The sequence below is a fragment of the Ammospiza nelsoni genome, chromosome 5, assembly GCF_027579445.1.
Source record: "Ammospiza nelsoni isolate bAmmNel1 chromosome 5, bAmmNel1.pri, whole genome shotgun sequence".
Taxonomy (NCBI): domain Eukaryota; kingdom Metazoa; phylum Chordata; class Aves; order Passeriformes; family Passerellidae; genus Ammospiza; species Ammospiza nelsoni.
The window spans coordinates 40872019-40889829 of NC_080637.1; the positions used below are offsets into that span (position 1 = coordinate 40872019).

The 17811-nt window shown below is 43.2% G+C and overlaps 1 protein-coding gene across 2 annotated transcripts; it reads right to left on the bottom strand.

Moving 5' to 3' along the window:
* Positions 1–3460: 3460 nt before the first annotated feature.
* Positions 3461–17405, bottom strand: RECQL (RecQ like helicase). 2 transcript variants are annotated; one of them, XM_059472549.1, is made up of 15 exons: positions 17369–17405; positions 16065–16137; positions 14795–14992; positions 12771–12950; positions 12155–12261; positions 11016–11214; positions 9393–9559; positions 8931–9012; positions 7751–7899; positions 7541–7658; positions 6774–6912; positions 5984–6075; positions 5482–5701; positions 4297–4426; positions 3461–3731 (listed from the first exon to the last, which is right to left on the bottom strand). In XM_059472549.1, the coding sequence occupies exons 2-15, from the start codon at positions 16078–16080 to the stop codon at positions 3543–3545; spliced, it is 1986 nt and encodes a 661-aa protein (XP_059328532.1). In that variant the 5' UTR covers positions 16081–16137; positions 17369–17405; the 3' UTR covers positions 3461–3542. The 2 variants fall into 2 exon arrangements, with proteins under 2 accessions (XP_059328532.1, XP_059328533.1); XM_059472550.1 differs by lacking the exon at positions 17369–17405 and adding an exon at positions 17133–17169.
* Between the last annotated feature and the right edge of the window lie 406 nt (positions 17406–17811).

Genomic DNA, 17811 nt, shown 5'->3' on the forward strand with positions numbered 1-17811 from the left:
GGTAAAAAATCCCAAACAAACAGAATGTTGCGTTAAAAATAGCCAGAAGTAAAAAAACTGAAGAATTTCTACCTCAGTTCCAGTCAAAAGCACGTATTTTGTTCAGACAGCAAAACACTTCAACATTCTTTGTACTTTTTGTCCATTTCTGTTTGGAATGCAATTGAGACAGAAATATGTTGGGAACCACTATGAAGTATTAGTTATCTTCTTTGATGGAAAATAGGAATTAGCCTCAATTTTCACCTCTTTATTCCATCTACTTTATCTAAGAAGGTAGTTTATGATGAATGAGGTGAGGTACACCAGCTATTCTTCAGTTACATTCTGCAAGTCTTCTGCAAAAAAAACACAGAAAGCAGCATGCATATATATATATGTATATTTATAGCATTGAATTCTGATGAGATATAATTTGATGCAACCACAAGCTTTTGTTCTCAAATAAATATTCTCATAGCATAACAAATTAGAAGTTCCATGACTGTATGGAGAAAGGTATTATTCACTTACCATCAGGTATCTTGTCTCTATCAAACAGCTTCAAGCTAACAATTTCAGTCCTATGAATTCTGGAAAAAATAGTAAACTCCTTCCTAAATGTTATGCTTCTTGGCAAATATAAATACTATTAACTCTTTAGCAATGTTTAAAAATGTCACTTCAGTTTTCAGTTATTTATCAGATAGCTTTATAGCTGCTTCTTACGAAACACCATTCCCTCTTCTGAAAACAAAATTCATGCTGATTGCAGTTGCAGAGAACATAACTAGAGAACTGTCCACAAGTTCAAAATGCAACTCACATTATATTCCATTTGAAATACTATTACTTCAGAGCTGATTACAGGGCTCAGTACATGAATAAAGGAATTTGAAATCTGACCACAAGTGTTCTGAGCTGATGTATTCTTTTCAGCAGAGTTTGTGAAAAAAGCCATGTGGTTGGATATTAATTATATATATCTATTTCAAAATATTTCTGCCATAAATAGGAGAACCTAGATAGTGCATTACCATTTGTTTTTTATTAGAACATTTTGGTTTTACCATTCAGCTGCTGTGACAATCCAAGAAGCTGACAGAAGTTGCAGTTAGTGTGTATTACACATTGTTTATTTTGGATAGAATTAGTCAAAATAATTCATACAATTCATTATTATTTATGTTACTGAACAGCTAGAAAGCGCAGATCTTGGGTGAGGATACTTCAGTGTGGGGAGAGGAGAGGAGAGGAGAGGAGAGGAGAGGAGAGGAGAGGAGAGGAGAGGAGAGGAGAGGAGAGGAGAGGAGAGGAGAGGAGAGGAGAGGCTGTGCTCCGCAGTGCTTGTTGGGGGGTGCCGGGCAGCAGGGGGTGGCCCCGTAAGTGGGGTTCTGTGCGTCCCCAGGCCTCGGGGGGCGGTTGGAGGGAGCCCCTGTAATCAGGCGGGTGTCCCTGGCCCCACTCTTTCAGAGGCGTGGGGCCTGGAGTCATGTCATCGGGGCTGGGCTGGCAGCCCCTCGGGCCCCTCGGCTTTAGGCTGTGAGCTGGACTGCCTGACTGTAGAGTCAGGTTCCTGTGCCTTGGGGGAAGGCCGAGCTCTGTGGCTCGCTGGGTGTGGACTGTAAGCAGGCTGCGGGTCAGGGAGCCTTTGTGCTCCCTTCAGCTGGCAGCCTGTGTGGGGCACCCACCCCTTTAGTGGGGAGCACCCCGCAAGTGGAGAGAAGGAGCCTCCATAGGCCTTGGGCAGCAGAGCCGCCCCGTAAGTGGGGGCCAGTGCTCTGGACACTTCGCAGTCCAGGCAGCGGCCTGAGCCCCCTGTAAGCAGGGGTGAAGCCTCTGGGCTGCTGCTTTGCATGCCCAGCTTCATTTGCCCAGAGGGCCCGGCTCCCAGCACGGCCTGGGACTGCACTGGACGTCAAGATGGTGATTCAAGCTGAAGTTGGAGGCTTTTGGGCAGCTGGGGGGCTGTGAGGGTGGTGGCATGAGGATCTGGCTGTGGGGCTGGTGGCTGGCATTTCCCTTTGGCAGCTGGAGCTCCTCAGGCCTGATTGTGTCCTCGCTGACGTTTGCAGAAGCCGTGGGCCAGCGAGGCAAGAGGGAGCTGCAGGAGCGGCCTCTTCGGGCTCAGGAGGGGAACGGCGAGGCAAGAGCCAGCTTCAGTATTGGCGGCTTCGAGCTCAGGAGTGGAGCAGCAAGGTAACAGCAGCAGCTTGGAGCTGAAGTGTGAGCCTTTTGGGCAGCCAAAAGGATCTGTGGGTGGCTGGCTGGTGATGTCCCTGTGGGGCTGTTGAGTGGTGGTTCCCTGCAGGCACAGGGTCTGGAGCTTCTCAGGCTGAGTGTGTCGTCATCCATTGGTAGAAGCCATGGGACGACGAGGCAAGAGCAGCAGCGTCTTCGAGCTCACAAGTGGAAGGGCAAGGCAAGAGCGAGCTCGGAGCTGAAGAGGGACATGAGGGGCCCTCTGGGCAAAGGGTTTTTCCAGGCCAGGGCACCTTCAGGGTGCCGCGGCTAGCTTTGCGCTGGGTGGACCTCCCTGTGTGCAGGGCTGGGTCTTTGCTGGGCTTGGCCTTTTTCCCTTGAGCTCCTTTGGCTGCTCGGAGAGAGGAGCCTGTAAAGGAGGGTGAGAGCCCCTGTCTCTGCACCACAGGGGGGAAACAGAGCTCTCCTGGCCCCCAGCCCAGCTACCCTGTAAGCAGGGCAGGGCTTTTCCCCAGCCCCAGCAGCTTTCCACTTGCTGCTAGCCCCCGGCCAGTGTGACCCCCTGTACTCAGGGCATTGTCACAGCCTGTGTCCCTGTGCCAGGCCCGAAGCACGTCAGCGCGTCGAGGCCCCTTTGGCCTCCCCTCAGTGCACGGGCAGGTCTGATGCTGTCCTCTCCCGCTCAGCATTAGAATGGCTTCCTAGAGTAGGTTGGCTGCACAGAACTTGCTCCCTCTTCTGCAACTGTCTCCCCCCTCCCCTGTCTTCCTCTTAGTTGGTGTGAGTGAGGATGTGTGTTTGTGCTTTAGCCCCCCCCCCCTTACAAACATATTAGTGTAGCTTGGACTTCCCAGGAGGGACAGAGGAGCTCTGTGCAGCCACAGGCGGGTGCCCGAAATGCAGAGGTAGAGAAAGTGTCGAGCCTTGCCCCTGCTTTCTGAGGACAGCACGAAGGCGCTCAGGGGCAGTGTGGGCAGCACAAGCCGCCTGTAGCCAGGGCCAGGGCGTGCACCCACACTGGCGGTCGTGCTGGTGAGCTGCCAGCATGCAGGCCCTGTACTCAGGGCATGTGTCAGGACCTTGGCAGCACCCTTTGTCCCCAGGAGCAGCCCCGCCCCGGTCCCTGTAAGGAGGGCTGGGGAGGCTCCTTTAGCCAGGCAACAGGAACTAGTGCTCCCAGGCCCTTGCCAGGGGCAGCTTGCAGAAGGGCTGTGCCACAGGGCCACTCCTGCCTTTGGCACTTCACCTCTTAGAGTCCAGACCACAAACACAACTGAGCTCCAACAGATAGAGTATAAAAATATATTGCATTGTCCATGGAGCAGCAACCATGATTAGATCCTAAATGTAGTCTTTGACGCTCAGTCAATAACTACTGGTTGGTCATGTGCACCTTCCTGAAGCTTAGGCTTCTTTGCTTTTAAGTTAGGACTACAGCTGGGCCGTTTATGTTCCTGTGATTTCTTCAGCCCTGAATCTTGGATAGTCTTTGATCCAGCCTGGGCATTTTCTCTGCTTCCTTTTGAATTTGAAGATTGAGATGGTTTCACCTGAAAGATTTAACGAGAGTTCAATTAAAATTGTAGCATTGCTTTCCTTTTTTTTCATGTTCCCACACAAGAGAGAAGATATTTATGAGGTTATGATATTTAAGATGTACACACATACATGTATACACACATACATGCACATATACATGCGCTCCATCACATTCCAAACACTTCTGGATGTTGAATCTTGAAATTCTGTGGTAGGAGACTGGCAAGTGCCTACAATTAGAATATTGGTGATATTGACATTTCACTGACCATAAAAGCTAAGATCAATTTTCAATGCCTTTAAAAATGAAATAATTATGTCAAAATATTGCCAGGAACTCATCAAAATGAAAAGGGTGTGTTAGGTTAAGCATAGAGACTATACTGGGGTTTTTTCTGCATTTTTGCTTCTGACATTGTTTGAAAGTGTGTTGTTTGCACTAGTAACTGAAATGCAATTTGAGGAGGATAGAATGACTGCATTACTACAAAACATGTTTTGAGCAGATACCAAATGATTAAATTAAGCTCTAATGGAGAAGATACCTATATGGCAAATCAGAACAGATGTAAATACCTTGGAACCACTTTTGCTGTTTGTTATCCCCTCCATGGTGATGACATGTCCCTCGTTTTTCAGCAGCCGGGCTTTGGGTCCCACCTTCAGGTAGGATATTGTGGCAAAGGCTGTGAAGCTGAAATCCTCCCTGCATGGATGAAATCACTGTTACAGGGGAAGGCTGGAGATGGAAGCCAGAATATGCAAGGGGAAAAAAATCACAGAATCATTAAGGTGAGAAAAGACCTCCAAAATCATCAAGTCCAACCAGCAACCCAGCACTGTCACTAAACCATGTCCTCAGGTGCCACATCCACATGTGTGAACAGACCCAGGAAAGGTGACTCCACCATTGCCCTTCTCAACAGCTCTTTCCATAAGGACAGAGACACATTAACCCTTCTGATGGATGCTCCAGAGAGCAGCCTCATTCTGCTTTATCTATTCAAGTAGACAGTCAGGTGACTTAGAGCTACTCCAATACACTCAACAATTACTTTATATAATTCAGTTTCTGGACCTTGACACACACAAAACCACTCAGATGCACACTTGGCAATCTCTTAAAACACATAGAAGAAAATGAGATTTAGCAAGAAAGATTTAAGTCATCAGCTCACCCTATTAATAATATTTAAAAAACTGTACCGAGAGATGCAAAGAAAAATTAAGTCAAAACAAAGGAATTAGATATTTGTAGGTATTCTTAAACTTAGAAATTATATGAGAAGACACAACACATAGCACATGGACTTCTTACAAAGGCCGCACTGGTATTAGTTCCACTATGCTTTCTTAAAATTTCTGAGTACCACCTCCCACATTAGCCAGTCTTTCCTGACTTAGACATCGTGTGCACAACCCCATTTGCTCTCCTTATGCATGGAATGTGAAGGACAGCTGTATGAACTGCAGACTTCTCCAAAATTAATCCTGCTGCAGATTTAAACATTCTACTTGAATACAGAAGACCCTCAGCTTTTTAAAACTACACGAGATGCAGCATTTCAACTGTTCCTCTGACTTTAGAAATGGAAATATAGCAATGCGTGAAGGGTTTTTAAGAATAAATTTTATGCATCTGAAATGAAAACAAGAGTACAGAATGTATCCATTAATGTTATACAGAAGTAACAAGAGAGCAAGGAAAATGACTACTAAATGTTAAAAAACCAAAACAAACAAAATAGTTATCTTACGTACTTCAGATACTGCTGCAGCAGAAAATGAGCAATAATTCTCTCCAGCTCCTCTCGAGGGTGCTTGGGTGGAGTAACTTCAGGCACCCTGAATTTGGACACACCTTTCCCAGACCAGGCATCGATTAATTTTAGTGGGGTGAGTTTCTCATTCTTGCTGTCAGCATGCTCAAGGATCTTTATTAGATCCCTGCAGTATCCTGTTACATCCAGCTTCTCACATGCTGCGAGTAAAAGTGAAGGAACATTTAAACAGAAATGTAGTTACACATATTGTTATATGTAGCTATAAATACATATCTTTGTGCTATATAATAGCAAGGCTTATTTTTGTTTTGCTTTTAAACTAACTTGGTAACAGTAGGCCACCAAAAACTGATATTCATAACAAACTCTGCACCTTAAAAACAGTAATACAAGCATAGGTCACAAAATTTGTTCAGAGTTTTTCTACACCAGGTATTTGTTTAAATCACCTTTTCCCAGGTTCCCTGTCCTTTACCTACCATTCTCTCTGCAGCAGTTATCACACATTCTGTTGCAGTTGGCAGAATCCCACACTTCATCAAAGTGGTGGGCTATGAGCACCCGGCGACACCTGAGGAGCAGAGAGGGGCTGTGGATCCCAGGTGGGTTTGTCACACCTGCCTTATACGGCATGAAATGGCAAAAAAGGTCCAAGGGACAGCTCAGATCTCAGAACAAGCACAAAGAATTATCAGAGGAAAAATCAGAGAACAAATGCAGCAACACCAGTATTCCCTATCAGCTATGCCAATACTGGTGTAGGCAGTTTGGTTGAAGCACAAGAGTACAATCTGCAGCTTCAAGAGAATGAAAAATGGTAAGAATATGAACTCATGGTTACACTGAGGCCACAAAAGGCTTTACTGGGTTGCACCAGTTTTGATCACAGATACACATTTTCCATGAATATTCCAAATATCACAGTGAAGCAGGTGAAGCAGCAAACACACCTGGATTCCTATGTGGCCATTAAACACTGTAACTCAGAGCCAAAACCACAAAACTTCAATATTTCCTCTGACTGGGATCTGAAATCCAAACAGTGTTTGTTGACAGATACTTCACCTCAACACAACCACTTCCAGAATTGTATCCTGAAGCTGGCTAGCTTGCTCCTGTTTTTGTGGGTGTTTTTTTTTGGTGATGGGTTCATTTTGGTTTTCAGGTTTTTTCTTTTGTTTTGGTTTTGTTTTCCAAACGCCCCCTAAAACCCCCATAAAAAATTAGCCCATTTAAAAACTAAGCAACCAAGCCACCACAGTAACTTACTTGCTCATATTTTGGCAATAAGATACCATATCATACAGCTTCTCTTGGCCAACATTTTCCATCACCACCATTGAGCTGATTCTGAATATATCTCCAAACCCATAATACAAAATGCAGTCAGCTTTTTGGTCATCTCTACCTGCAATGCATTAAAATGAACAGGTAATTAAAATCTCAACCAAATGCCCCTCAAGTTCTTGGATAAACTCTTCTCCACATAGACTCATATCTATCTTTAAAAAAGTAATGAGATTAACAAGATCAAAGAATCCCAAAACACTGCAAAATGTTTTTGGGGGTGGAGTTTGGCCATAACAGGTATTTAATACTGCTAAACATTGATTAATCCTTAGAATTCCCTGCTCCAGACTCCCCATCCTACTTGTATTTCTGAAATTCATGCAATGATTAAACAATCTAGAAGCAATCTGAGCAAATCACACATCCCAGATACTGTACAAAATAAAAAAATTAAAATTGTATATCAAATCTGTGTCATGTTATCCTGGTAAGCCACAGATTTGATAGAAAATCAGGTATTTAAAAAGATGCTAGATAGCCAGTTATTCTTTGTTACACTGCAGTAGAGGCCTGGTCATGAATTCAGTTTATATTTAAAGCCTCTTTATGGAGGCAGTTTGATTACATCCTTTGAAAACTGTCTCAAAGGCAAGAGACTTTGCACAACTGCCTGGAAAACTGAAGGGCAGTTTTGCTGGTGTCATGGATGTCAATGGTAACTTGGCAAAAGCCACTTCCTGCAGTACCTGCACGTCCACTCTCTTGGTAGTAGTTTTCCATGGACTTGCTCATAGAGTGATGGATTACAAACCTCACATCAGGTTTATCAATTCCCATGCCAAAAGCAACAGTTGCCACTACCACCTGTGGAAAAGAAAAGGATTGAGAAATCATCAAGCTACCAAATCACAATTTGTTTAAATAAGACATAAGTCCATGTAAAGTATTTACTTAACCTGGATTTGATTTGTTGCCCATCCTTTATGCACTTTGGTTTTATATTTAGGATCCATGTTTGCATGGTAAGTCCCTGCCTTGATTCCCAGTTTCTGTAAACTCACAGTAACTTGCTCAGAATCCTTCTGAGAAAAGCAGTAAACAATTCCTGTACAAAAGTGAAAGAGGCCTCATTTTAATGCCCTAAAAAGGCCAAACATTCCCCAGTAGTTAAAAACAATTGTGAAAGTTGTATTAGCTTATGGAATAAATAATTAAAAAGCATTTTACGGTTTTTGTGCCTATTTAGTCCATAGTATTGGTATTTATGAAGGAAAATTCACTTATCAGCTTGGACCTGAAGGCTAAAGAGGAAATACAGGTGCCAATCCATAGAACCATGGAAGCATTCTGTAAATGCTCAAGGAGGACAATGTTTATTAAAGCTTTTTAAAGGGGCTATGCCTTATGACATCTATGGCATCTCACCTGAGGTTTCAGTTCAATCTGCCTTTTGTCATTAGTCAGGCTGGGCTAAGTAAGGGATCACACACAAAGCCATGTGATTTTGAATCATTTTAGCACAATTTGTGCTCAGGGAGCTGGCTCCTCCCAGCCACAGAGCTCCAAGCAGAGACAGGGACAGACTGCTGCTCCAGAACCTGGGTTCTGCTGCCTTGGCAAGATGTCTCTTTATTTCCACTACAGAGTTTACTGACTGCACAAATTCAACTTCTACAGTTCTGCTTTTATCTGCAATTCACCCCATAACTGGGCACTGAGTAACAAATGATTCTTCTGATTAAATATGAAAGAACATGTTAAAGATTGCAAGTATCTTGACACATGGATAGCAAACAATGAATGATTTAAGAACACAGAGATCACCTTTTCTGAGCCTTGCATTTACAGTCTTAAACCTTCCTATTATTACCTATGTAACCATTGTTCTATAGACAACAACATTCCAGTTTAATACTTCAGAGGATACAAGTAAACTGTAAAGACATTTAAACACTAATGAATGAAAAAATTATTCAAGGTATGGATCTTACTACATTTCATTTATTCTAATTCTGCCTTCATCATACATTAAACATCCAGAATTTCTCTACATGCTTCAAGATCATTTGAAAACATCCCAACCTCCCTGCAGTGATGAAGGTTAAGAAGATAATGTGTCTTTTGAGACATTTTTACCTGACAGTCCTTTGTACCTTCCATTAATGGTCTTAACTATGTCCTCTATGAAATCTTCATTATTTGAAGGCTTATGCCGAACCTCAAAAATACATTAAGCACATGTCAGAGTTCAAGTGGGCAAACAGTCTGCCAAACAACTTTATTTTACTTTCCCCAGTATAAGAAACACAACTATTCCAACCTTTTAAAAAGAATTACCATATTCTTTTTATGAACAGTCAGATTACAACTCAAAAGTCCATTGAAAAATAAACCCCAAGACAAAGCTGCAAGCTTTCCCCACCAAGAACAATAAACAAACCCGTGGCCAAAGTGAAAATACAGCATAACAGAATAATTCACAACCTTTCTGCCATCATAAGACATATTTTCCAACAGGTTGAAGCAGTCTGAGCCTGCTGCCTGCCCCTCTCCCTGCAGGAGACAGCACAACAGCACAAACCAGGTAGCAAGACCTACCTCATAGTAAAGGTTGGGCCTGTTGAAGGAAGCAGTAAAGGTAATGCACTTCTGAACGTGCAAAATGCTCTGAGCATCCTTTAAAACATGATTGGTAGCTGTTGCTGTCAATCCAATCAAGGGAGTATTGGGAAACTGTCTTTTCAGGATACCAAGAGACTTGTAGTCTAAGCAAGAAAAGAAAAAGGGGAGAGAAAAAGATTTCTCCTACCACAAATGCAAACTTAAAAAAGGCATTCTTGTAGACATTATTCAATGGGGTAATACTGCAATAAATGTTATTACTGCTAATCTACTACAGAACTAATTTATACATCCAAAGGAAGTAACAAGCAGGCTGCACTTGGCAAAACATATGTCTTCTAATTGAGTTTTAAAGACTCTATCACAGAATCATTTGGGTTAGAAGACACCTTAAAGACAATCTTGTTCCAACCCCCTGCCATAAGAGGGGAGATTTTTCACTATCCCAGGTTGCTCAGAGCCCCATCCAACCTGGCCTTGGACATCCCCAGGGATGAGGCATCCATAGCTTCTCTGGGCAGCCTGTGCCAGTGCCTCACCACCCTCACAGTTCTTCCTAATACCCAGTCTAATCCTACCCTCAGTTTGAAGCCATTCCCCTTTGTCCTGTCACTCCAAGCTCTTGTAAAAATTCCCTCTCCAGTTTCCTTTGAGGCTCTCTCCAGGTACTGAAAGGCTGCAATTATCCACCACAATTCAGACGGCAAAAATGAATGGAAGTAGAAATTCTTCAAAACTTAGAAAAATATGTGTGGCATTGTATTAACCAACATTCAGGTTATTTTGCAGGTTTGTTTTTACAAAGAGTTTTTGAGTAAATAGAGCTTTTCTAATAAACAAGCAATGTGGAATTTGGATACATAGAGCAGAGTGTAACAAGAAAAAAATTTAAAGGTTCAGTACTGACAATCACCTGCTGCCTTTGAACAGAAGTGCAGCCAGAGGTACACATCCAAATTCCACACTGCCTGTTGAACCAGCCTGGCTCTTGGCTCAGGCACCACTTCTTAGCAAAACTGCTAAGAGGAAGCCACAATATTGTACAGTCTCCAAGAGGAAAAAGACTGAAGCACACTTTCTTTCCCTGTAAGCGAAGGGAATTTGCTTCCACTTGCTTTAGAGATGATTAAAATATATCTCGTTAATTTACAAAATGCTGTACCTCTTTCATCAGAAGGGCCAGGGAGTGGTGTACAGAATGACACTTTCATATAGCAGATTAAAGTAACTATAATCCATATTAAAGATGCCATAAGAAAGCTTTGATTTTATAAAGCTCCAATTAAAAAAAAGCAGAATAAGTAATTTTTCAGAATACTGACAGCAAAATCTATGTTGAAATCGTCATTTGCATGACCTTAACTCCTGCATGATTTGTAAATTAAAGTCCTTGAGCTAAGACAGGTACATGTCATATATTAAGAATTCACTTGACACAGGAAGGAAGCAGCTGGCCTTATTTCAGGCCCAACTCATGACTGCCTGCCTGCTGCCTGAGCAGCCCTGCAGAGGGATTTCTGAGGCCTTATTTCAGGCCCAACTCATGACTGCCTGCCTGCTGCCTGAGCAGCCCTGCAGAGGGATTTCTGAGCAGCATACCAGGCCTGAAGTCGTGGCCCCACTGACTGCAGCAGTGCACCTCATCCACGGCGATGCGAGCCAGGCACCCAGCCTGGTAAGCCTTCTCCAGCTTGGACATGAACATTTTGCTCTTTGCAATCTTCTCTGGGGTCACATAAATGAGCTTCAGCTGGGAATTCTTCTTCAGCATTTCTGTGTGCACCCACTTCACGTGTTCCTGTTCAAAAAAACCAGACAGCAGGGGTAACAAACTGGGAGAACACACTGGAGTGCTTAGTGCTAAGGCTCTTAGGAGGTGATGAGCAACTCATAAGGTGTAATTAACAGAGACTGATAAAGTGTTCCACAGCACGGACCACTATGAGCCTTTGTAGAAGATCACTGCATATGAAATGGTTGTTTTAGTACTTAGAAAATCTGTGCTGGAACTTTGAAGAAGCAAAGTGTTGAATAGGTCTTTGCTCCATTGGGTGGTATCAATATTTCCCCAATAAATTGTGATGTAACAAACATCCCTGTGATACTAAAAGTGTAAAATAATTCCTTGCACACCAGAGTAGTTTTTATTACTGAGTTTTCAGAGCTCTCTGCATCAAAGAAGGCTTCAAGTCTGGCACATTGGATCAAGCCAGACACTTATCAAATCCAGTGTCATGTGCAAGTTAATGATCACAGCCTCCTGCTAGTCAGGAAATTAACTGTAAAAAGGCAACTGTCTAGTAAGAGACTGGGAAATGAGTTGCTTCTGGGCCTCTGGATCAAACAGCTCACCACCCTATAGTAAGAGATAAATAATTATAGGTATAAGCCTGCACTGCTCAACATGGTAAAAGAAGACAAAAATCACCTACTCCAAGTCTAGAAACTGAGTAAAAAATCTACAACTCACATCAGCCTAAGGCACTTCACACCCTCTAAACAGCCCCAAGAAATCTATTTATTCCACACATGGTGCTGGTTCCCATGTGTTGTTGTCACTAAAACATGAACACAAGATATTTAACCACCTTTCCCACATCACAGCACACTCCTGGCCAGATACTGTTGCTAGAACAGCATGAGCTGATAAATCTGCCTCATCCATTCAATATTCACAAGTAACTACACAGAGGGGAGACACCAGCACATTCACCACAAAACACAGAACTTATACACACCTTGCTGCTTGAGGCATTTAACAAAGCTGCAGAGATACCAAGCTGTTCCAAAACCATGAGCTGATCTTCCATGAGAGATATCAAAGGACATATCACCAGTGTGAAACCTGTAACAATCAACCATTGTGCAGTTCAGATGTCACAAATATCTCCTCTTAATTCTTTATACTGATGCATCAGCCCTGCTCTGAAGAAACTGCCAAATGTAAGCTCAAGCTTCATACACAGCAGGGGATTCCCCTCCTAGACAGCTGACAAGTGAGTGCCAGATCACACAGGGGTAATTCTTATTAAATGCCCACAACACACACCTCCTCTTAGGGTCTAGAGCACAAACACAACTTAGCTCTAACAGATAAGAGTATGAAAATATACAAAAAAAAAAGCTGCATATCTGTGTCATGAGGTGCTGATTTGCCACAGAACTGAGCAGTGACAGGGAGTGGTAAATTTGCCCTTTGTAAATAAGTCAACTTCCAATGCAACTGAAAGAGTTATTAAAAATAAACCGACCAAACAAAACCCACACCAAATAATGTTCGTTCTCCAAACAACTGTAAAAGGGAGAAAATAAATCTATTTCTTTATATTATGTCCTTTTTTTTTCCTTACATACCATCAGAACAGACAGCTGGTAACTGGTAACAAAGGCTCTTCCCACCACCTGTGGGCATGACAAGGAATATATCCTTCCCTGCCATTGCAGCATTTACTGTTTCAAGCTGCAGTGATCTAAACTTCTGGAGTTTAAATTTGCTCTGCAGTGCAGTTTTTATCTTCTCATACCATGGAAAATCTGTTAAGGGAAAAAAAAAAACCTCAACAAACACATTCCATAAGCAAATTAAAACATTCAATATGTAAATGATCCCTTCTTCTTACAACTGAATCTAGCAGTGCCACAATTTTAGATCTGGGAAAGTGTTTAAGGATTCATAATGGCAGAAAAAGCTCCACAACCTGAGTCTGGATACACCATATTCTAGGGTGGTCATTTGAAAACTCAAATTGTAAACACAATTCAACTCCAGGCCAAAACTCTCATTGCACATGAATGTGAACTAATGTGAAAAACTGAAAACAGATGAACTTCAGAGTGCTAATGATCACGTTAACTCATTAGTCCAAAATAACTAGAAATTAGAATCCCACCCTGAAAATAAATAAATCCAGCCACTGAGCCCTACAGTAGTTACTCAAATGCTTCCCTCATACAAATGCAGCAATTACAAATACCATAAGGAAGGAGGGATACCATTTTTCCATATATTCCATCAATAATAAGCATTTATTAAAAAAAATAGAGGGAAAAGTTGTTTAATCTTCCCCAAAATCACCACCCCAACATGCTTATAATAGGTTTTTCTTTTCTTCAATAAAGACCTAAAGACTGCATTTTTAAAAGATGTAATACTGTAAAAACTTAAATTATGCTTCTTGATACATAATTTTGGTACTATTAAAACTAAAATGCAGAAGAACTGTGAGAGCTCCAGGTTACACCACGTGCAAGGCAAGAATTAATTCTGGAACTTGAGGTGACATTGCAGAGAAATTTACAAAGAGCACAGTTAAAATCCAAGGCTCTGTGAAGCCAAGAAAAGTCTCTCACTGGCCTCCATGAGCTTTAAACTGGGAACAAATTTAGTTGATGCTCACAGCATCTGACTGCAAAGACATTAATTTTCAAAGCACAGGAGGTGAGAATCAGGCATTGAGCTGATGATTTGTTCAACAGCATAATTTGCAATGATAAAGTATCAATATTCTTACTATTCTTATATATGCATAATACTTCTCAAATACAGACAAATATGGATTCAACTACAAGATTAATTTCATTTTTTAAAAAGCCAAAGAAGCTTATATATATGATAGATATAGGCTTTTACAAATTGTAAATTAAATTAAAAAGGAGAAAAAAATTCAAAATATCTAAGTCATATGTGGCAAGGCATAACATGGCCAAGAAGCAACAACCACTCAGGACTTCAGTTAATGCCTAACTTGGAACACAGCAGCCCTCCCACCACCACAAGGCACTTGCCACTTGCACTAATTCTACAATAATAATGTATTCTAGGTTATTTTTGACAGTCAGCACCTATCTAATTTGCATTAATTTGATAAGACAGTGAGGCTACATAACCCATCACAAACACTACCAATGTCCTACCCAATCAAGCAAGAGGAAACACAAAACCAGCAAAAACCAACTCTAAGTCCAAATTTGTCATTATCAAACCCTGACAAATTCCAAAGCAATTTGTTTTAGAACAGAAACAAGGAGAAATATTGCAGTATAAGCATTTAGTATACAAGTATTGCAACAAAAATTTACTCTGGGATTCTAAGAGCAAATCAGATCAAATTGTGACTTTACAACAAGCAAAGAATTAAAGCAGTTGTAATAGGCCATTCTGACAGAACAGATAATTCTGCCCAGAACAACTCGATTAGTGGTTAGGAATGTCCAGTGAGACAAGTGCAAACATTACCCCATTACCCCGGCATGTCAGCCAGCTGATTAAAATTAAATAGGACAACATCATTATCCAAACAAAATTCTGTATAAGTGCATTTTCCCCTACTGGATTAGTTCACCTTTCTGTTAAAATATTAGACTTTGACTCTGCAAACCTTTTTTGTTCCATTCCTCAGCTGAGGTTTCAGTGTCTTTACTTCCACCTGCCTCCACGTCTCCTGAAGACTGTTTTATCAGATTCTTTACTCTCATCTTCTTCTGAAGGAGCTCCTGCTGCTTATCCACAAGCTCCTGGATCTGCATCTCCACTGCTTGCAGCTCATTCTCAATGGACACCAGCACCTCCTCCAGCACTGCAGGGAGAGACAAGGGGAAGGCACAATAGAGAGCACAGCCATGTGCTGATGCAGCTTTTAATTGTGTTATTTGTACTCCAGCCAGTGATCAAGCTGTTAAGAAAGGCTTTATTTACATGTGAGAAGCAACATTAACCCCAGCAAGTTAAACTCTTCTGGAGCTGCAAACAGGGCCAATAGCAACAAGCAGCATTCATGCACCAAGATCTCCCTCCTCCACAGAACAAGAGGATGTGCTGAGCAGCAGGGTTTGGGTGGAGAGGGAAAATGTTTTATCCATCCTTCACATGTGAAAGAAGTGACGCAAATGCTCCCCAAAAGCTTGGGTCACACAAGTGACTCTTTGGCAGGAATTGCCTCTTTCCATCCCAACATGCATGTGTGTGAATTGCAGATTGTGTTCTAGAAGCCAGTCCCTGGAGTCTAAAAGAATAATTAACACACACAACTGCGACCAAGAATGTACTCCAGAGCCAGGCCAGAAGAGCATCAGAAGGAATTACTTCCTCCCCCACACCCAGAAAACCCAAGAGATTTTGGCCCATCCACAGCAGATATGGTAATATGGTTACGGAAACAAAAATGTGTGATATGGAAAAAATATCTTCATTTCAAATAGCACAAAATGGTGACAAGTGTCTTCCTAAATGCCCACTGCTACTCAGCAGAAAACAGTTAAGAGTATCTTAAAATATGAAGCACATTTTTAAAATACTGAAAACCAAGTAATTTCCTTGACAAACTTGATTTTCATCCTACAATAGCTTGGGTTGGAAGGGACCTTAAAGCTCATCTCATGCCAGCTCCCCTGCCACTGGAGCAGGTTGCTCAGAGCAACCATCCAACCATGCCTTGAACTTCCAGGGATGGGGCATTTTGGTTTAGTTTCACCTAAGACATAAAATGCTATCCAGCCAAAGAATTTTTTCTTCAAATCTTAAGTATAGTAGCACAGATCCCACAGGCTCTTTTATGCATACATTAAATTAATGTAAATAACATCAGGTGATTGTGTCTTGTTAGCTAAGAGACAGCAAAATGAACATATGGAATATAAATCATGGATTACCTGCAACAGCTGTCATCTTTGGAGATTCAAGAATGTTATCTTTAGGAGACCTTATTTAACCAAGCAACTGTCACTGAAAAGAAAATGAAATAAATACATTTTAAAATATATAAGTAAACCTTCTCAACTTAGAACAAATTTTCTGCAGAAGACTTTTCATTATCAGAGCTGTTGATGTAACAGTTTAAGCACTGGTTAATTTAATTTGCTCGCTAGATGACAACTGCTTTTTCCCTCCTGCAAAATGGATAAACACAAACTCACAACTAATTCCCAAGGCCACAGCTCACCAGGCTTCTAAATGAACACAAGTGAAGTTCAACCAAGTCATGCATTCCCTGCAAGAGGAATGCTCTAAGGCAGACCACTCACTCACCAAGTGCTCAGTGCCATTTTTGATCTCCTCAAAGCTTATCTTACAGAAAAGTCTGGAGACATTATATTGTGCCCCTTAGAAAGGCAGCCACCCTAACACCTACAGGATCTGGTAGGAGGAAATGAAAATGCTGTTTGGTTTAGAGAAGGGGATCAATTTTGAATAATCATCAGTGAAATGAACATGGAATTGAATTTATCGGGTCATTATTAGAACAACAGTTTTTGTCACATTGTACCTTAATAATACCAAACTCAAGAAATTGATATTTTCTGTTATTACATCCTGAACTATTTCTTACATGGATGGAAGCAAAGTCCAGTGAAAGATGAAAGGGAATAAATTCAACATTACAATAAATACTTCGGGGAAAAAATTCCTCACTACCAGCTAATTCCACCTCAACAAGGATTTTCCCACTCCTATAAATGGAAGGGGAAATGCATATTAATAACGATGTGTGAATAAAACACTTCCGCATCACCCAGGGCCGGACCCAGACGCCTCTTAATCACCTCCAGGGGCGGCGACTCCACCAGCTCCTGGGCAACCTGCTGCAGTGCGGGAATATTCACAGGCGTACAGTCTGAACATTATACAAATACACACAGTGAGCGTATACAGCGCAATATTCCCTGCATCCCTCATCCTCACGCCAGCCGCGGGCACGGCGCTTGCCAGGCCTGAAGCACCTGTTCGGCGGGGCTGCGGGACGGGGCAGGACAGCCGGATGGACGGCAGGAAGGGAGGGCCCCGCTCGGCAGTGCAGGACGGGGCAGGATGGATGGATGGATGGAGGAAGGGAGTGAGGCCGCCAAGGCGAGCAGGAGCAGCGCCTCGCAGCCGTGTCCTCCCGTGCGTTGGGCTCAGCCGTGGCTCCCACAGCTGTCCCGAGGGCTAGGGCCGGCCGCGCCCCCGCATCCCTTACCTTTTATCCCTTATCTTCTATCCCTCATCCCCCTCGCCCCGTGGCCCCGCTCCCACCAGCGCCGCGCGCGCCAGGCCCCGCCTCTTCCGCCGCCCGCCACTCCGCCAATCAGCGCCGGCAGCGGGCCGTGGGCGGGGCGGCGCTGCCGCCGGCCGTACAAGCCGGCTGCTGATTGACGGCCGGCGCGACCAATGGGCGGGCGGCTGTCATGCGGCGGGGTGCGTGCTTCCGGAAGGCGTGGCCGGTACCGGTGCCGGTACCCCTGCCGCTCCCGCCCGCCCCGCTCCCCGCCAGGCGGGAATTGCCCGCAGGGATGCGGGAAGCTCCCCCAGCTCGGGGAGCCCCGGTGTCCCCGGCCCTTGGCGGCCCGGAGCTGCCGCCTGCCCGGTGAGAGCGGCTGGCGCTGACTTAGAGAGATAAACCCCCGCAGGGCGCGGCCATGG

Coding starts and splice junctions, on each gene's coding strand:
- RECQL (XM_059472549.1), bottom strand. Junction 12,262..12,770: donor ACCAGCTGTCTGTTCTGATG/GTATGTAAGGAA, acceptor TGATTGTTACAG/GTTTCACACTGGTGATATGT. Junction 3,732..4,296: donor ACAGCAAAAGTGGTTCCAAG/GTATTTACATCT, acceptor TAAATCTTTCAG/GTGAAACCATCTCAATCTTC.